General features: G+C 37.7%; 1 protein-coding gene and 1 pseudogene across 1 annotated transcript in view; both read right to left on the reverse strand.

Moving 5' to 3' along the window:
• Positions 1-22,440, reverse strand: part of LOC141907867 (persulfide dioxygenase ETHE1, mitochondrial-like) — a 78,379-nt gene that overhangs the window by 20,054 nt on the left and 35,885 nt on the right. Inside the window, exon 3 of the mRNA XM_074797616.1 lies at positions 17,632-17,817. Within this exon, the coding sequence (XP_074653717.1) occupies positions 17,632-17,817 (186 nt within the window). The remainder of the gene's footprint in view (positions 1-17,631; positions 17,818-22,440) is intronic.
• LOC141907092 (uncharacterized) lies at positions 14,173-14,855 on the reverse strand (annotated as a pseudogene).

Below are 22,440 nucleotides of genomic sequence, written 5' to 3' on the forward strand. Positions count from 1 at the left end.
CTTGTTATCAATGTTGCTTGTTTACAACAATGGAAAAGAATCATCTCATTCTCAAATATCTGAAAAGTGGATTAACTTAATTTGTCTTGAATTCGGCAGATAAATCTAAAGATCCTGGAGTACAAAGTAATCAATAAGTAGTGCATGAAAACGGAGCTTGATAGTCAGCTATCGTATTTATGGTTATACAAGCTGTGTATGGACCGTGAGACAAAAAACTAGGGGTCCACAGACACCATGCCAACTAAAAGGAAGTTTCAAATGCTCAATAATCTAAGAATTTCAATATTCAACGCCCCATGGTGACCATACAAAAACCAATGACTTTGAAACATGCATAAAACCAATGACCTTGAAACTCACCACCATCAAAGAACATATCACAAGCTAGAATTTTGCAATTGATTGTGTTAACAAAATATGCCTAGGTACATATAAAATCAGGCATTACTAAGTAAACACTACCTGGTGACCAATAATAACCAATAGAATAACCAATGGCTTTGAAACTTACCAATCATAGAAAATGTCATGGGCAACAACTTTGCAATTGATTGTGGTTGATTGTTGTGCAATTGATTGTGTGAAATCCATCTAGAATTGCGGACTGCATCGCGCAAACAAGAAATTCAAGATGGCCACCCCAATGGCAGCCACATTAAGATTCGACCTTTTGAAAAACCAGCATAGATGCCTATTCAAATCTTTGTAATTTTTGTAATTCAAAAATTCAGTGCTTCTTAGTTCGATGTTCCTGTTTTCATCGCGCACGTGGTTTATATCATTGTTTACATTGTTAACGTCTTCAACAGCTGATACAACCGCACCCGCGTCTGTCAATAATCTAAATTGATTCATATACTAACATGGCCACCCCAATGGCAGCCACATTAAGATACGACCTTTTGAAAAACCAGCATAGATGCCTATTCAAATCTTTGTAATTTTTGTAATTCAAAAATTCAGTGCTTCTTAGTTCGATGTTCCTGTTTTCATCACGCACGTGGTTTAAATCATTGTTTACGTCTTCAACAGCTGGTACAACCGCATCCGCGTCTGTCAATAATCTTAATTGATTCATATACTAAAATGCTCACTATGAAAAAACTATGCGGTGAATCAATCCGAAATTTTATTCGGTAGAATGTCAGACACTTATAGGTACCTTTCTTTAAAGGTTTATTTGTGGTATGTCATTAACAATCAGTTATATAATACTTTAATCATAACTTTAAAGTGGCGTGCCGGCAGCGAACGCTCAAGCAAGGTCAGTCACTTAGGCCAACGATAACACGAAACAGATCACAGTTTTCCCGGTTAAGAGCGTCTCTCCACATAAGTTATAGTTAAGGGACTATTATGGACCATTTGTTGACACTAACCTTTAATTAACTTCGTATGGATACAATCAAGATGATTCCACCCTATAATTCCACTATTCAACGATCGACCCGCTGCTTAAACATGGCGCCGCCATTCATTAGGCTAGTCATAATGTATCTCTACGCACATCAAAATCACACTTGAATTACAAGTGTTGACTCATGAGAAACAAACAAAATCTAGCAATTTGATCGGGAAAATAGCAGCACTATAGTTCAAATAAATTGCCCATGGGCAAAGTGTGGTTTACCTTGAAAGCTAGAGGTTGTTTGTAGTAAGGGCATTGCTTGAAAAATCTTTTTAATTCGTGACTTCAAAGTTCCACAAGTTTATATTGTATTTTATCTTTCTTAAAGAATAATTTTGTAGTCAAATAAGACCAAAGATATACATTTGGTTACGGTCCACGTCCAAAAGTTTGTAGGGTACAGGTAGGCGTGGCAGGGAAATTATTTTATATTTTCGAAAAAAATATGTTTCACAATATGAAAATATTCAAATAGGCCTAAGGCCATCCCAAAATAATCTACGTTGTGCACGGGAAATTTGTCTAATAGCGTAGATTTCGAGAATTATTCTAAAATTATAACTTCGTCCAGAGCGTCATCTCTTGTGTTAAAAATGAAACAGTACATTGAATATGTGCGCGGTTTTACATTACCAGCTTTGATATAGTCACTATGAGAATGAATGGCAGCTTATTGGAACACTGCCAGTTTCCAGGAAAACTTAAATTAGGCCACATTGACAAGGCATGTTTTCACACGATGCACACTTGAATTCAAACATATATAATACGTAGCTCATACGTAGGCAGTGGGTCGGTCGGCCGTTTTTATCAAAAATAAAATCTATTTCAATGAATCCCAGAAAAAAAGTTTTCACTCGGAACCTTTGAAGTTGGGTCGGTCGGGTTACGGCAAACAGACCATTAATATGGGATGGCCTAAAATTCATATGATGTCACATATCAGAGGATGGCTGAATATCAGGTCATGGAAACCTCTTCCAATGTTGGCCGCGGAAGTTAAAATACCGGTACAGAAGAAATCGGTTATTAGATCGTTTTAAATCCTGGCATTTACGACTACAATATTCAGACCTCGACCTATACTTTTAGTTTGCTGCTTAATATTTTCAGGTCATAAGAAATTACAATTTATTACAAATTCTATCAAACAGAAAACACAGCGCTCATCTTCTGCTACGATTATTCAGCCTATTTTCATGTCAAACGCGCACGCGTTACAGCATCATCTTGAGTAGTATACTGTAAGAGCTTGTGTGTGTGTCGTGTAGCACTCTGCACGAACAGGTGGAGGCCTTGTGTAAGTGAATGTTCGCTTACGCTACAATGTCAATCAAAACAATCACCAGGTATTAACATGAAACAATACCTATGGCGGATGTGTGAAATAATTACATCCTCACCAGCAATGAGCATTTAAAATGCTCTGTCTCCCAGCAAAATGCACTGATCTATTCAATTCCAACTGAAATTGTATGCCATATATCCTTACTTTATGTAGTAAAAATTTCAAAGCAATAGCACAACTAAAAGATTTATTTTCCACTGATCTACCCACTTTTCCACCGATATGTCGGAAGGCCGGATGTAAGGGGTTTCATTGGGGTATAATTTTAGGCCTCAGAAAATTGTTACCTATGTATTTGACACTGATACATTGTATACCAGGGTATTTATAACCTTTGGGCTTACAAATAAGACAAATAATTTGGATATATGTGACCTTGAAGATGGACAGTTTCTGGTTCTTCATTATTGTTATTGGTGTCCGTTGCCATGACAACCATATCAACAGGGTCTAAAAAGATTGTCACTGATTTCATTTTCATCATCAAAATCATTACCGGCACTATAAACCTATTTTCTGACTAAGTTTCATCATCTGAACTGGTGCTGTCATATTCGTTGTCACTCTCAATTTGTTCACTACCAAATTCCAAGTCACCAGCATCACTGTCAGCATCATATACGAGCTGCTGAACCGTTTCATCCAGCCAAATTATTTTTCCTGGCTCTTGCCATCTTGGATTTTATGCAGATGGCAGCACCAGCTGATACTGATAGATATGCCCTTAAGAAGGGTTAAGCGATACTGTATCACATACGGTATGGGTATGTTTAGGGATTTATCGACTAAGGCAAAACTAGACTGATCAATGTTGTTTCGTAGTCATGTGGATTTTCAATGCGCCTGCTCCATTCGCCGTAATGTCCAAATTCTTCATGCAGATTTTACATTGAAACTTGTATATGTTGTTTGGCACCCGCTCGATCCAAGTTCTGTAGTCTGGGTTATAAAGCCAGCTATCTTTGAATGACCATTTCCCCATATCATAAGAAATTCGCAAACCACCGCCACTTGCAATTTCAACGAAGACACAGTGAAAACGAAAACCCAGATCCGAAAAGCCGACAGTAAAATAAAAACTTAAGACAGTAGGCGGCGCCACATTACAGGTCACTGAACAAGTGTGACAACGATAGAAGAAACGCTTCACCGGTCGGATCGCTAAAATATCGTTGCTGATTTTATTCAAACATGTAAATTGTGTTGTTTTCACTATTATCAAAACAACACTCCGGGAAAATGTTGCCTTTTCAGAAAAAACTGCCCCTGATACATTTTTACTGCTTTAAGTTGAAAATTTCTGATTTTTATGGCTGTATTTTTATTTTTCAATTTTTACTGCTTTTTACGGCTTTTACTGCCCGCGACGAAAACCTGAGTGTCTAAATTATATCCACTTGAACTAAGTGTAGATATGATTATGAAACAAAATGAATCAAAAGTAAAAAAAGACCCCATCGTGAAGCAGCACACCAAGCTCGAGCCAAAATTGCTCAAATGGCGACCGATAGTGATCATGATTCGAATTAGACTTAGTTAATAATTTGCATTCGAAAGTGTTTAAGTTTACATCTGGGACTTCACCTGTTTAACTACAAATAACATGTGCAGACTTTATAAAAAGACACTACGACTGCGCTTTCCGGCGGGGGAAGATGTCGGTGACGCCATTCAGTTTGACACTATTATTTCTAGTTTATAGTTTGAACCGCTTCATATCAGTACCTTTTCATTCAGGCGTTACAGAAATTCGACTCTCCTTATATAAACGACTTTTCCTCAAAAATCTTTTTGCATTGCATGATGCCCCCCATCAAGTGAAATGCCTGAATGTAAAATACATCCCCACGGTATGTCAACCTATTTATGAAGGCAGGAAATGAATGATACAAAACGGCTTTCGATGACCTTTCGATAACCTTGATCTTGACCTACAGGACTAGAAATCTAATCAGTCACTCACAGTCTCTAGGGTAACCCATCTCGAATATTTCACAGTTATCTTATACTGTTTATGAATTTAAGAGCCCGGAAATTAAAAATACAAAAACAGCTCCTGGTGACCTTGACCTTTGACCAACAGGTAGCGAAATGTAATTAGTTACAGTCTCTAGGATGACCCATCCAAAAAAATGTCACCAAATTATCTTTAACCGTCTATGAGCCCGGAAATGAAAAATACATAGGCCTTACAGCTTCTAATAACCTTGACCTTTGACCAACAGGACCTGACATCTAATCAGTTACTCATGATGTCTAAGATAATTCATCCATAGAATTTCATTAAGTTATCTTAAAGGTCGACTTCAAGTATAAAGGGCCCATCATCTGTCAGACATGGCAGTATCTCGGAACCCATGGAGCAGTCAAGAGCTCTGGCGGTTGAAACTGGTATTTCCCTAATATCACTGTCAGTTAACCGATTTGGACCCTCCTTTTTGTCAGGGATATGTGTAAACATGCAATATAGCCATATCTATGGCTTAAAATTTAGGTTAGACCCTCCTTCATGCATAAATTAGCAATTTACTAAGTGCATTCTTCAAATTTTCAAATCTTTGAATGACAAGCTCGGAGGAGTCATTTCATCAAAATCAAACAAAATTGAACAAATTGAAAATACAGATTTTATTTTCAAATCCATCATTACTGGAGGAATTCTTATAAAAAAAACAAAGATTACTATGACCAAAATGATATCAAACAGAGACAAAAGAAGTTTTTTTATGTCACTGTGATACTTCAGGGTTTGTAGCCTCAGGACCAACCAAAATTCATGGCCATTTAAGGCCATTTGAGATGCACATTCAAGGCTTTTTACCCCATGAAAAAAATTTTTACGGCAATATTTCTTCGCTTCATCCATTCAAAAACAATCAAAACAGCTTTAACAGGGTTCATTGTGCCACTGCTGACCCGAATTCACTGATATTCACTGACACAGCCAACTACAGCAACTTTAAGAAATTTGATAATTTTGAGCCGAATGCCTACACTAATGGCCTTTAATTGGTTGAAGTACAGATTTTCTTGGAAATATAACGGAAAAAAATAAGTGTGAAAACTGTATTGGGTTGAATTCAAATAATGGGAGAAAACTTACTTTTTGCAAATAATTAAGATGGAAATATCAAGAAAAAATCTTTTTTTAAATCAAATCTGATGTAAACACCAATCAAATGTTTTTGGCGGGATTTCAGAGGGCATCCAAGTCAATTGACACCATCTCCATGAAAAGCACTATACATGCAGTAATAACACACAACTGAATGACGATTCATCATGAATACACAAAGTAGTGGGTTTTCCCCAATGACTCAAATAGACACCTACTGGGCAACATAGGCCTCTAAGGATAAAAAGAAATCAATACGATTTATAAACCATGCAGTAGACATCGTCATGCTGTTACCAAAATTTCCATCGTTACAAAAAACAGTCATAAATCTACAGATTTGCAACATTTTCGCAATTTTCGCATTTCGCAATTTTCGCAATAAAATCAATTTTCATGACCAAAGTGCTAAATTCAAGGCTTTTCAAGGCCTTGAATTTTTAGACAATTCAAGGCTATTCAAGGATTTCAAGGCCCGCTATGAACCCTGTGGTGATACTAGTGTGAGCCAGATGTGTTCCAGTAAACATTATTAACAAACTACCCCTTGCGAGTTGCCAGTGGGATGCGGCCTGCACTACAAATCTCAAGTACCAACCGGTAAGTTTTTGGACCTCCATTTAACTCGGCCTTTAAACCGTTTATGAGTTAGCCCGGAAATGAAATTCACAAAATGGCTTCCTGCGACGTTGACCTTGGACCAACAGCACCTGAAATCTAATTAGTTACCCACGGTTCCTAGTGTGACTGGGACCAGAGTGGTCGGTTCGGATCGCTGGATACCCAACTGACTAAGAAAACGTTCTTATAATCCAATATCACAAAATTTCACTTTTATTCGATCCTTCGTAGACAATAATTCTGTGCCGCAAAATTTCAATACAGATATAATTTGCAAATGCACCACCAATGAGCTACTACAACAATCGGTTTCCTCCATAAAACGTAGGAAAAGTAAAAATTTGGGAGGGGAACACAGTCCCACAAGTCTGCTCCCTAAGAAATGACACGACATGATGACGTAGAAAGTTTCAGAGATAACAAAATAAACAAAATTACGCCTAGAGGGGGATGTAGCTATTGTTAGAAAACCATTGGCTTCCTTCCACTAAATCATACACGTGACTAACTACATCAGATGCTACGAGTTTACTGGGGCAAACTCATAAAAAGTAGAAACAGAGCGAAATAACCCCTGAGAACTGTCTTATATGTATTGACTCGATCACACTAGGATAACCCATCCATAGAATTTCAGTAAATTATCTTAAGAGCCCGGAAATCAAATTTACAAAATGGCTTCATGTGACCTTGAGCTAAGACCTACAGGACCCACAATCAAATTACCCAAAATGGAAATCTGAAGAAAATCTGTCAAAGGGTTTAGGTGCTAGGGCATGGAAACCACTGCGGACAGACATTCGGACAGACGGACGAAAAGTGTATACAATAGAACACAATGCAAAAACCAAACGGAAATCACAGGAGTCATTGAGTGAAAAATTGTCACAAAATTGTCACCGAAATTACATGAGTCGTCAAGCGAAAAACCATCGTAAAAATCTGAACAGAAATCACAGAAGTTGTCGAGCGAAGTAACGTCCGTTCAAAGGTCGAATCGAATTTTATCAAGGAAAAAGTGATGCGCAAAATTGACAGTTATTCTGTGCATTATATTCATATTACAATCTATAGGGCCTATTGACATATATAAAAATTTACAAGTCTGATTTTATAAATAGTGTCAAACTTTCCAACAGATCAATTTTATTTGAACATGAATTCAGACAGATTCGCGGTAAAATATTGAATGATATTAGATCATTAGCGCCGAGTGTCATAACGTATTTATTAGTTATTTAAATATACTTAAATTTCTTCTCGTTAAGAAATCGCAGAAAGTACAATTTTGACAGCAATTGCCCTTTAACTCTTTGCCTGCCAGACTTATTTCTTTGCCAGGATTTCCACGTTTTTCAAAAATTCATAACATATAAACTAGAAGGTGTATTTTCATCAAAATGGTTTTATTTTGTTCATTCGTTCTTACTTGTTACAATTCAGATTAGAAGTATTTCTTTTTAGAATGATACAGTCAGTAACAATCACCACTGCAGAGGGGCATTTTGCAGGTTTGCAAAAATATGTTCTATCTTTGCGATATCCACGTTTCTTGCAAACCCTGCAGGCCCTCTGTTCTCTATTCTTTGTGTTGCTTGCAGGAAGCATCCCTAATGGGTGGGTGGCAAATCCACCAACTAATCTGTTGACTGGATCAAATCTAGGAGCCCTGAAGTCCTGGAATTCAACATTTTGATCATCGGAATCTGATACCTGAGCTGGATGGAGCTTCTTAGGCCAAATTGCGAAATTATTGACTTCAAGCAACGGGATCTTCTCATTCTGATGCTTATCATTGTAAATCACATGAGCATTGTGAAGAGAAAGCCCAAGCAAATACAAGAAAAACTTTTTGGTCCATTTGATTGTCTTTCTAACAGTCGGATAGTAAGCCAGCATTTGGCCCAAGCGGTCCACCCCATTCATATGAGCATTGTAATCAATCACCAGGTCAGGCTTTTCTAGCCTCTCGTGACCCCCACCCCTCTGCCTAATTTGGACATGATTCATTGAATCGCATGCTTTGTACTGATTACCTTCACACACTTTTTGTCCTGCCAAGATATAACTACACATGTTCCAGTGTCTCGAGAAAGGATTTGAGCTCTTTGAAGGACATGCCCACATGTACCACAATCACAAATTTCTGGTGGTTCACCCCTGTTTTTTCTCAGTGTTCCAACTACATAGGTATTAGCTCTGAACAGTGCCACGTTCAAGACAACAGAATTGTAATCGTAATCATTGTACAATGAATAGAAATTACTGACTAATCTGATTACCAGACTGAAGACAATCTCTTCATGTGTTCGTGCCCACCCATCATAGGTGATTATATTCCAACAGTATGATGACTAGGAGTCGGCAAGGATGTAGCTTTTGATCCCATATTTAGTGGGCTTCATTGGTTAATATACCCTGAAAACCAATCACCCTTTCCATTTCAACATACCTTCATCTATGGATATATGTTTATGCGAGTTGTAGTGTTCTTTTTTTATTAGGGTTTCTGCTGCTTTCGCAGAAACCCTCTTGTAATTCTGTTGATTATTATTATTATTATAAATGGTCCACTTTCCAGCCAAAATTTTTTCATAAAATGTAACTCCTCTCAGATTCGACTACCAACAGCTTATAAACGTAATTTTAAATTCTGTCAGAAATATAACTCAGCGCCCGACCATTTCGAATTTGCGTATAGTAATCTATTATGAATTAATCCCGTGTAATTACCGGGTCTAAACAATGACAAGAATAACGCAAAGCATTGTCATCCATTGATAAAAGTACATCCCGAAAAGCCAACAAATTACCGGACGACCTCGAGCGTCAAACTCAACCGTTAATCGCGAATTCAGACTTTATGCAATTTAAGGTGAGAATCCACTAACCAGGGAAGACATGATTTCTTGGTCTAACTGCAGTTAAGGTTACCTTTCCACTGGGTGGTGCTATGATGCATATGATAGCAAATGAGTACTCGGCAAAGCAATGATCATTGTTGGCTACCTACTTGCCTAATGCCTACCTTTTTGGGAGATACGCCTAGAATAGATTTAGGCCCTTAATGTAGTGTGTAGAGCCATTGGAAAGCCTTAGTAGTTAGTAAGGGACTTGTTTACACTTATGTATACGACTATTTATTTCAATTACTTTCTTTCCAGCTATTAATCGTGGAATGAACTGGTCACTACGGTCTTCAATTCCTTTGCCGATTTTTGCAGCTGGTGGGAATATATTTAAACCACGGTGTGCAAGTGTACGTATCAAATTAAGCGTCTCAGATGCTGTAAGTACTAGATTTTTTGTGTAATTGTTTTTTTCTAATGTCATGTTTAAAATATTTGGATCAGTAATCAGTCGTGCTAGTGTACATGCAGAATTGGATTCATTGTTATTATGGGATGATAATTCACGAGCATCATGAGTCCTTCGATATACTCTTGAAATGAAGCTTTTAAAAGTTTATCAGCGACTTGTTTTGGAGTAAACTGAATAGCCCTTAAAATACCAATTCCACATGGCTTAACGGTCGGTGTCTATGCTCTGCGAGACAGTAGTAATAGATGTTTCACAACAAACGCACAATTTAAATATTTATTATACTTTCTTTCACTGCTGCTCTATTATTTTACATAACTGAGTAATTCTTACATTAGATTGCTTAATTACAGGTGGAAAGAGGTCAGATGGCATGAAAATCGACTGTGGCTCACTAATTGACGCGCGCAGATAAAGCGTTGAGGTTTCAAAAGCATGAAGGTACAGAGCCACAACTTTCAGCGACCTTGACACCAAACACGCGAACTATCTAGGTGCACGAATGTTGTGATGATGTCATAATACTCTAAATAAACAACTCCGCGAATCTCGCGATACACGCGTGGAAGGATCTTAAATCTATTCTCCGATGTATTTTAAATAATGTTTATAAAAGAATCCATTTAAAGACTGTAATTAACATACAAAACATAAAATTAATTGAAAGAAACATCGCTGGAAGATTAGTTTTAAAAATTTGATTGGTGTCAATCATCAATTACCGCTAGTCAAAATGGCGGCCGTCGTGATAAACAAGACGGATAATTTTCTTTAACTGACTGGATGTGGTATAAAATATAGTATTTCACATCACAAATGGCCCAAATCCGTTTAAAAGAATAACAGTAGCGCACTCAAGGCACCAAGGTTGGAATATGGCTATGGATCATGATAAAATAGCGCACTATGACCGATAAAATATCAGCTGTCAGTACTCGGTCATGGTGGTAGTCCTACTCTGTTGCATCGAATCGGAACCTATTCCCGAAGAAGCCAAGGTCCTAACGAGAAGAATAAACGAAACAAATGTTAGTGTCCTGCAGTCAATTCTACAGTGTCTAATTATCTTCCAGTGTCTACTCCATCCACACTTTTATGTAGTCTACAAAACATGGACACGCCATACTTTATAGACTAGGTTCTCATCAAACAATCTTCTTGGGGTTGAGTGTACGTGTAGGTAGTGTACTCACTGCTACTTAGGATACTTATCTTATTTTTTGGCAACATTTTTGACAGACCACCTATCTACTAGTAAATTTTTTTTCCATGGACCCGAAAAGTAGGCCTAGGCCTCTTTAAGTCGTAAGTAGGTAGGCTATTCATGTCATTTATTAACATAACTATGAAGTCTTGAAATAAATTTCCACATGCAATTTTTTTATTTCAAAGGCAATATTTCTTTTTCAGAGAGTTCGGCCTGTTACAGGAACCCAAACAATGGAAATTAAGAGATCAACTTGTGACTAGATAAGCCAGGTTTATAGGATTGGAGATGATAAAAACTACAGATGTGGATTCAGTTACTGGAGCTAAATTAAGTGTAGATGCAGCCCAGCAAACGCTGGGTTTAGATGAACCTGCGTACTTTGAAACCCGGGTTCAATGAGCTGTAGATGTGGTAATGAATATCTTAGTCAGAAAAAGAAGCAAATTGAAAGTACATGAATCTTTTATTTCGAACCTATAACAACGAGACAAAGAAGGTCTGTATGCTACAAGCTATTTGAGCAATTGCGGTTATTAATTTGTAAAATGTATTGATATGATATGGAAGGCCAACTGCTGAATTCCATGGGTACCATCAGAACCAAATGCGCGCTACTTGCCATCAACCTGAAATAAACTAATGTCAATATTATGTTATAAACAAATAAATATGAAAAAAATACAAATTTCTGCTTGATACAACTTACATTTGAATGGGAAAATCGGCTTTAAAATATCTGCTATGTCAGACAAATAACTGACGAATCCGATAAAACAAAAAATATGTTATCTTCAAAATAAAATTAACAATTCAAAGACTTTTGGCAATCTTCCAATACAATATACAAAGGTCCCTAGTACGCTAAATACTAACTGAGCCAGACAACCTGATGTCCTTTCAAGCAAAATTGAATTCGACATTAGATGTGAGACGCATGAAAATGAACCAAAGGCTGGTTTTCCACCAGAAACAGATCAATCAAATTTATTTCCCTTTAGCTGTTTCCACAACAATGGTGCGGCACTGTTGGACAGGACGGACACACATTTTCAAGTTTGTATTAATCAATTTTCTACTGCGTCTGCACAGTAATTAGTCAGAATTTTCAGGGAAATCCCCAATAAAAATGGCCCCACCACCCGAAGACCTGCAGATAAATTTCTGTGTCAGAGCCAAAATTGAGGTAATGCCTGCGCTTACGCCTTTCTCGTGGAAAATCCTAGTTTAGGCATAATACGCAACCAATTCAATATTTCCTTATGCCAAATGATTAATAAAAGCCCTTCATTTCTGGATTCAATAAGACTCAGTGTGTTTTTATAGACTGTGGCACTAGTCCAAATAGAATAATTTTCAATTTTGGTCCGCCGTTTATGATAAGGCCTATCTTGATGACGCAAATTGTAAGTCAACTCGTAATAGGGAGTACACATTCTATTTATCAACTTGACAGATCTAATTACGTATGTTTTCAGATTTCGAATAAACCCAATTATATTCGAGTAAAAGTCATCAAAATAAATAAGGTAAGAACGCTAGCTCATAAAATTAGTTTTGAAGTAGTATGAGAAACTGGGAATATCTCACTTATTTCCAATGCCATATAAACATACAAGGTATCATTCGATTCGTTTTTAGATGGGTTTTAATACTATTGGGTATTTCGATGACTGAACTGTCTATTCTAACTTAAATTCTTACAAAACCTTGAGATTTCAGAGGCCCAAAACCGGCAAAATGACAAAATTACTTCCTGGTTTTCAGCGCGGCCCTGGGAAATTAATATGGTGAAAGTTGAGAAAACTGGAACATAGGTAAACGCTAAAACACGTAAATTTTCATTTTAGATATGTTTCGGTTCGAATCCCAAATACTTTATACCTTAAACATGACATTAGTCCGGGTGCTGTTCCGTATTCATTCTACACGCGCGCTCAGCCGCGAAGCTATTTTTAGCGCAACAATCAATTTAACCACTACGTCATAACGTTCGACATGGTCGCATTTGCCTTTACTCGTACCGTCGTGAAAGATGTCGCTAAAATGCTTGTATCATCAGGGGTAGACAAATTATCCGAAGATAAATGAAAACTCCACCTTGTTGATCGTCAGTTGATTTAGCTGTAATTATTTCGTCTGGATCAATCGACACATAATTCATTTCAAAATCTGTGTTCAGAAGAATTTCTTTCAATAAAATAAGAATCTATTTGAATAATTTTTTACTAATGTATTCAGGAGTGAATTTTAATTGATCTCAAAACCAGAGAAAGCATTCTTCAAAAATTTAGAAAGTCCTAGAATCATAATCAAATTCTGTGAAGTCATTTAAGGTCTTTTGCTCGAATGAAGCCAAGTGCTCGGGTGACTAAAATTCAATTCCTCACTGTCCTATAATGCCGAGTACGATGGAGTTTACACACTGAAAGACGTTGCGCTGTGTAAGTGTAATTTGCATAATTCAGCAATATAAAGACGGCCCTGCCCCGCTCCATCTGAGATCACAAACAAGTTGGACTGTATTGCTTCGATGCTTTGACAAATGAACTCCTAATATCCACATATCCAGCATAATGTTGACCCAGGTTGCACTTCTTGGCAATAGTCATATGTTATGGGCTAGAATTATTTCGATGAAATCTTCGTACGCTTCCCAGTTCGACATATGAACCAATTAGGCAGAAACCCGTTATCGCTGCTGTGCAGCTATATTTCCTTTTTTAGTATTGTCTTGGTAAAAATAGGTGTCAGCAGAAGATCGTCAGTGGTCCAGTAATCAGAAATTTCGGGCTTCTTGACGATGCCCGTGAGCAGAAGCTGTTTCAGTTCAGGCATTGTCATATCAGACCAGGATTTGAGCCTAGAGTTCAGTGACATGGGGCCAGGATGTTGTGGTTGCACAACTGGAACACATCCTGCTGGACCGAATGGGTGATTTTAAAGTCAGTGTTGGTGTTAGTGTTGGTTGTTGGTGTTAGTGTTAGTGTTAATATCTACCCCTTAACAACCAGTGTTATGTTATCACTAACACTGGTGTTGGTGTTAACACTGATGTTAACACCGTTGTTAGTGTCAAGATAAGCCTGATTTTATCATCAAGGAGGGATTAATATCATCAGTGGCAGAAGGTAAATAAAAATCTTATTTCACCAATATAGGCATGTTTTTCCATAACAAAAAAACAATGCCAGTGATCCATCAGTACTGTGACCAGCATTTCCGGGCAGCGTATCCAAGAAGGCCATAAATTCGTCGGACCATTCAGCGACGGTTTTGTCATGGGTAGCTCCCGGCAGGCCTGATATGACATGACGTATCCTGCCCCTCTTATCAACAATATATTGAACGTTTATGGAATCACACAACTTCCCTGGTCTCCCGCAATAAAAAGCATCTCCAGTGCCTTTTGGGCGTTGTACGCGAACAACCACAACATCAATGTACAAAATTACATTGACTTCATTCCCTTGCGTCAGACGAAGGGGAGATGACAAGTCCTGAAACTCATCTGGCTCTGGTAGTCGAATGTGTTGCGGCGAAATGTCTGAAATAAAGTCTGCAACTTCATGGATATAAGTGAAAGCAGTACAAGTGGCCACACCGTAACTGTAGGCATGCTGCCTATAATAACCTCCTGAAGTAAGGTATGACAAAAAAAGTCCATTCGTCTTTGTGAAGATAGAAAGGAGGCACCTTGTAATCCATTTGCAACCCTGTGGTTATGAAATTCAACAGATATCTGCTGCAATTGAAATTCTAACAATCTTAAGTGTTTCTCTGGTCGCTGTGCTGAAGGCAGCTCGACGAACAAGATTTGGCCCTCTAACATTTAAAATACCAGCAACAACTTCTAAAATCGAACAATGATCATTTTGTTTCACTTAGCAAAAATTTCAGAAGAAAATGGCTGCTAACACTTTGTTAGAGCCATAAACTGACGTTGGTGTTAATGCCTAGAGGTTAGTGTTAGTTGCAATTGAAAACCCATTGACATTTTCACCAAGATAACACTGCCTTGATATTAAGGTCAGTGTTAATGTAACATTAACACTACCTGGAACACTAACAGCGTTGATCACACTAACATTCGTTGTTAACACTAACACCGAGTGGGCAGTTTATTTCTGATGTTAACTCGGTTGTTAGTGTTAGTGTTAGTATTAACCCTCAGTGTTAATACCTACTTTAAAATCACCCAATGGATTTTACATTGCAAATAACACTAACCACTAAGTGTTGACACCAACGTCAGTTTATGGCTGTAAAAAGGTGCTAACATCCATTTTCTTCAGCAATTTTTCAATGTGAATCAAAATGATCTTTGTTCATTTTCAAGAAGTTGTTGCTGGTAATTTGAATGTTAGAGGGCCAAATCTTGTTCGTTGAGCTGCCAGCACAGAGTGACCTGAGAAACGCTTAAGATTGTTAGAACCTCAATTGCAAGAGATATCTGTTGAGTTTCGTAACCATGATCAAATCTATCTGTCTCGGGTATGAGAGATCCCTTTCCAAAGAATACCCAACACAAATTGCAATGAAAAATGGCAAACCATTAGGAAGCTACAGGACTCAGAATACAGGCCAAAATTGACATTTTTGGGGACAAAAAAGGTCACAGGACAGCCATCTTGAGACCGATTGACCCAATTTTTCTCATGCTGATGGGCTTTTGGGGATAGAAATATATACAAACGATCAAGGTAATTGATAAAAGTGTCTTCAAAATTTCCCTCAAAAATTTCGAAAATGTGTAAAAAGTGCTGATAAATTTTTAGCAAAAAATAATGGCTGCCAGTCGGCCACCTTGAATCTGACAGGGCTGAAGATCTGTCTAGGGTAGATACATGTATTAACCAAATATCAAGACATTACCTTCAAGCGTCTTCAAAACTTTCCAAAATAACTGGATTCCGTCTACTGACGGACGGACGAACGGACGGCCGAAAAGTGAACGCAATAGCCCAAAGGGACTAAAGTCCAAATAGGCTAAAAACTACATTCTATACCAGATCCAGTTGAAGAAAATTCTCTGTCTTGTTTATCATGACGCCGCCATTTTGACTAGCGGAAATTGATGATTGACACTAATCAAATCTTTAAAACTAATCTTTCAGCGATGTGCAGACACTATAAATGAACGGTAAGATTAGGGATATTTATGTGCTGGGTCGGATCATGGGTCATGAGGAATTCTTTAGGGCAGATTATATTTTAGAAAAGGCGCTCTAGCTCTGGTGCAATTTTCACCGAAATAATATGATGATGACGATTTATTTGCATAAAAGAATTGTTACAGAGTTAACATATAAATACACAATTTAAGCAAAACAATGTACCAATAGATATGCGAGGAATAAGGAGAAATCAATTTTATGTTTTATATGTTAATTACAGTTTTTTAATGTTTTCTTTTATAAACATTATTGAAAATACATCGCAGAATAGATTTTAGATCCTTCCACGCGCGTATTGTGAGACCGCGCGGTGTTGTTTTTTTTTAGTATTATGACATCATAACAACATTCGTGCACCTAGATAGTTCACGTGTTTGGTGTCAAGGTCGCTGAGAGTTACGGCTCTGTACCTTCGTGAAGAGTGAATAAAGAGCAAAACTTTTCCAAACTTACCCCAAGAAAATGAAGAATTAAGCTATGAAAATCAGTTTTGAAGTCTTGTTGCATTGAAGAGTGAATATTTTCAAAGGACAACGAAGTCAATATTTACATTACAAAGTGTCTGAACTAATTTCCAAGTTGAAACATGATATTTAGACATATTTTCAAGCCAAATGATGGCACATGACTCATGAGATCATTCCAGACGATAAATAAATCCACTAAGTCATTTGAAAAATATTTCCACCTAATCTATGTTTGACACATGATTATTCTTAAAATGACACTAAAAATTCAACAATGGATGTTTAGCAAAAAATATAATATTGGTTTGTTTTAATATGGACTCGCATGAGTACGGCTTTATCCCTTCATGAATGACCATGCAGTTGATGGGATATTAGGCACTCATGAATTCAGTAGTCGCCTGACCTCAGTTACACATAGAGTTGAGTGGTAGAAACTGCAGGGATCCAGATGTGTAGTGATAACAACTCTTGGATACACCGCAATCATTTCCACTGGGATAGACTTTAACTATAAAGCCCCATGGTCAACATGTGTAGAAGGAAACGACCATGAAACTCTCCACAATCATAGAACATTTCATGGGGTTTAACTAAGTGATTGATTGTGGTTTTTTATAATAATTATTTGTACCAAAGCGATATACGAGGCCAAAGTTATTTGATCATTTCTCTCCTTTTCGTGGGGAGAAGGGTAATGTTAGCCCTTCGTGGGCTAGAAAATAATCAATAAGGCCAGTTTCAAAATTATACGAATCATCTATCATCATTTATTGCTTTTATCCTAACAAGTTATGAATCTATAGCAATAGCAAAATATGGGATTGATATTAATTAATCATATAAATAAAGCCTCATAACAGTTAACTTCAAGGGGTGAAAATTGTGTTTGAAACAAAGCTCAGTTCATTATATAGAATATGAAAGCTGGAACCTCACCATTACGAAATTCAGATTTACCTACCATCAGTATGACCAGGTGTTGAAATACATTGGATCTTATGTCTGCCAAACTCGATGAAATCATTGTCATTGAAAAGAATATCAGCTTTTGCTCCACTATACTTGCTGATGATAGATTTAACATTCGGTCGTTTGGATTTAATGTGTCCAGTCCCAGTTATATGATCAGCGTGACAGTGTGTATTGACTAAAAAGATAAAAACAGCCGCCATTAAGAAAAAGAAACAAAATTCTTAATATGGACTTTCCTAAATTACATGAGTGCATGTTTAATTACCATCAAAATTAAACATTGGTAGTCTAGATTATAAGCAGAGCAAATGAAAAATAGTGAAAACAATTCGATTGAATTCAAATGATGGGATAAGACTGACTTTTTACAGACAATTAGATCGAAAATACGGACGGAAAATATCAAGAAAAAAATATAGCTGCAAAGCAGCGATAACGGCTTTCTGCACAGTCTTAGAATCCTGTTCAATGGTGGATTTCGACAAAGCATTTGATCAGGCACAACATCAGCCATTACTTAACAGGCTATTAGGAAACAGTATCAATGATATGTAGCTCAAATGGCCCAGCAGTTATCTCTTAACGAAAACTTGTAGCCGAAATCAACGGAACGTCTCATCTTGGAATAAGTCGGTCTAACTAGTGGAGTCACGCAAGGTAGTATCCTAAGTCGTCTTCTCTTTAATGTCCTGACAAATAACATACACAGTAATCCAAAATATACTGAGACCGAGAACATTTCCAAAACGACCTCAACACGCTGTTTGACCAAAAAACTTAACGTTCCGACAAGAAAATCTTGTTCGAATGAAAACAATTCTGTTTGATCGAACAATACGCTTTTTGTTATTGTTGCAATGAAAAACTTTTTGTCCCGGCAAAAAAGTTTGGTTGAGCGAAAACAATTTTTTTCTAATGAATGTTTAAATGAAAACAATTCTGTTCAATTGAACGAAATACTTAATACTTTTGGTTTCAGAGAAAATACTTTGTAAAATATACTTGTTCGAACGAAAAACTTAATGTTCTGACAAGAAAATTCTGTTCAAATTAAAATGATTCTGTTCGATCGAACAATTGTTCGAACGAAAAACCTTTCGCTTGGACAAAATAAAGTTTTTTCAACTCTGTTCTAACGATTTTTTCAAATTGGTTCAATCGAACAGAATATTATTGGTTCGAACGAGATAAATTTTGTTCCAACGAAAGAATTTTCAAGCGAAAGGTCTTTTGAACGAAAAAAAAATGATATTTCTGGGGCTCTGCAGTAACTTAAAGCCGAACGTAGGTCGGCCTTGTGACACGATGCGATCCTCGCGATGCATCGCAAGTTTCGGTGCAAGTCAGTTGCGATACGATTGTCAGCGACTGTGTGCGATTTTTTTGCCAGTCGCAAGAGCCCGAAGGTCGGTTGTGACAGTCCTGTAGCATCGCAGAAAGTGGAACACGTGCGACTCCTTGTGACTGGCGTTGCTGACAGTCGCAAGGGAGCGTAGGTCATGAGTCGTTGCGACATAATCGTCGCTGGCAGTCGCAGTGAATCACAAGCTATCGCAAAGCCGAACAACGCCCGGCTTAAGTCATTAGGAATTAATGAAATACCAGTTTTATTTATGATGAAAAAAACTCAAATGAAAAGTCTGGCTTATAAAGCTGTCTGCTCAGACGAAATTTTCAAAAAAATCATCATTTTTGGCAATAAAATTGATAATTGTGATTGATCGTTGCAAGTCAGAACCAGTTAATCACTAATTAACATGCATTTTAATAAATCTGTTTCCTCCTTTACTTAAGTGAACTTAGCATTAACCTAGTAGAGGCTACTAGCCTATGAAGGCCTATGTATATGCGTAGGCCTAACATCCGGACAGATTGGTCGTAGGCCTATTGAATAACAACCCTCCTAAATATCGTAAATTTTGTTTTGAAGTTCAATCCAATGAGTCCGTTAATAAACGCAACAAATTAAAAGGCCTAATTTTGAGCAACGCCAGTCACAAGAGTCGCATGTGTTCTACTTTCAGCGATGCGACACGACTGTCACAACCAACGGACGCGCTCTTGCGACTGGCAGAAACTAGTCGCACACAATCGTATCGCAACCGACTTGAACCGCAACTTGCGATGCGACACGATAAGCAGGGCGTAGGTCGGCCTTGCAACAGCTTGTGACTCACTGCGACGCCAATCACTGCGACCGCCAGTGACGCCAATCACTGCGACCGCCAGCGACGATTGTGTCGCAACGACTCATCGACCTACGCTCCCTTGCGACGGGTTGCGACTTTCAGCAACGCCAGTCACAAGGAATCGCACGTGTTACACTTTCTGCGACGCGACACGACTGTCACAACCAACCGACGCGCTCTTGCGACTGTCGGAAACTAGTTGCACACAAACGTATCGCAACCGACTTGCACCGAAACTTGCGATGCAACGCGCGGATCGCATCGTGTCACAAGACCAACCTACGTCCGGCTTTAAGTTACTGCGGAGCACCAGAAATATCTTTTTTTTCCTTCAAAAGACCTTTCGCTTGAAAATTCTTTCGTCGGAACAAAATTTATTTCGTTCGAACCAATAATATTCTATTCGATTGAACCAATTTGAAAAAATCGTTAGAACAAAGTTGAACAAACTTTTTTTTGTCCAAAAAAAAGTTTTTTCGTTCGAACAATCGTTCCATCGAACAGAATCGTTTTAATTTGAACAGAATTTTCTTGTCAGAACATAAGGTTTTTCGTTCGAACAAGTATATTGAAAAAAGTTTTTTCTCTGAACCGAAAGTATTAAGTATTTCGTTCAATCAAACAGAATTGTTTTCATTCAAACATTCGTTCGAAAAAATTGTTTTCGCTCAAACAAATTTTTTTGCCGGGACTAAAAATCTTTCATTTCAACAATAACAAAGCTTTTTATTCGAACACATTTTTTGTCAGAATGAAGAAAATTTTTGGTTCAAGTAAAAAGCGTACTGTTCGATCAAACAGAATTTTTTTCATTCGAACAAGATTTTCTTGTTGGAACATTAAGTTTTTTGGTCGAACAGCGTGTTAAGGTCGATTTGGAAATTTACTCGGTCTGGTATATGTTGGATTACTGTGTATGTCATTTGTCAGGACATTAAACAGAAGATAACTTAGGATACTACCTTGCTTGACTCCACTAGTTTGACCGACTTATTCCAAGATGAGGCGTTCCGTTGATTTCGGCTACAAGTTTTCGTTCAGAGATAACTGCTGAGCCATTTGGGCGACCTATCATTGATACTGTTTCCTAAAAGCCTGCTTAGTTATGGCTGATGTTGAGCCTTATCAAATGCTTTGTCAAAATCCACCGTTGAACAGGATTCTAAGACTGTGCAGAAAACCCGTTATCGCTGCTTTGCAGCTATATTTATAATTATTATTTTATGTCACACTATTTCCACTAAAGGAACAAAGGCTTTGTTACCTTGCCGCTGTTGTCGATACAGGTGGTATGATATCGTTCAGCTCACTAAGATCTACAAATACTCCGTGTGTTTTTTCACAAATTATCGTTACAAAAGCACTGTCGAGCCGTAAACATCGAAAATTTAACCCCATTCAATGGGGCGACATGTTTTTCGAGTCGTCATCCCGAAATCAACCCACAGGCCGAGTGTGACTTCGATTATCAATTCAAGTATAAATGAACTAATTTATTGCTGCAGACTTCACATTCAGCTGCGGTCCTCAAACAGTACTTTTAACAATAGCCCATTTTCCTCATCAAATCATATTACCCATAGGAAATTTACTACTGTAGATTTGAAAAGCACTGTCGAACCGTAAACATCGACGAATCGATGTGTGTCACTACATCGTCGTTCCGGCGATCAGCTGCGAGTTTCTCCTCATCATGAGAATCAAATCGAGTACAAATGAATTTATTACTACCAGTGATTTCGCTGCAGGTTTCAAGCAGTTAGTTTAACAATACCTATTTTTCTTTTCCAAATTAACCGTATTTTTACTAAGATAAATCTTTAGTATACTGGGGAGTCGAAGGCCTAAACTAAACACGCCGAAGAGATAAAGCAGAGAAAAGCTGTTGTGTCGACGAGGTATCAAAATAAAAGAATATATTACCTTATTCGGCCTTTATATCAATATCATCAATACTCTATATTTCCTGCAGTACATACCGATCATTGTCAAATGCACAAGGTATTTACTAAATACAAGTATATAACACACTGGATTCACACTTGACATTTGGAGTAAACGTTCGCTGCGGGGGAAAGGAGATCGTTCGCTGTGTCGCTTGAAGTGTTTATCGAGTTAGGCCTAATAAATAACGCGGCGAACGATCTCCTTTCCCCCACAGCGAACGCTTGCTCCGAATGTCAAATGTGAGTCCAGCATACGGAAAGGAGTGTGTTATATACTTGTATTTAGTAAATACCTTGTGCATTTGACAATGATCGGTATGTACTGTAGGAAATATCGAGTATTGATGGTATTGATATAGAGGTTGAAGCCCGCGGCCGAATAAAGTAATATATTCTTTTATTTTGATACCTCGTCGACATAACAGCTTTTCTCCGCTATATCTCTTCGGCGTGTTTCGTTTAGGCCTACGACTCCCCTGTACACTTATGATTATCTTAGTAAATACACGGATAATTTGGTAAAGAAAAATAGGTATTGTTATACTAACTGCTTGAAGCCCGCAACCAAATAACTGGTCACAGGGACTTGTCACGACTGATAATGGATGAGACCAATGATGGGGGTACCAGTATCCCTGCAACTGTATAATAAAATAACAAGGG

Source organism: Tubulanus polymorphus, chromosome 6 (genome assembly GCF_964204645.1).
Source record: "Tubulanus polymorphus chromosome 6, tnTubPoly1.2, whole genome shotgun sequence".
Taxonomy (NCBI): Eukaryota; Metazoa; Nemertea; class Palaeonemertea; order Tubulaniformes; family Tubulanidae; genus Tubulanus; species Tubulanus polymorphus.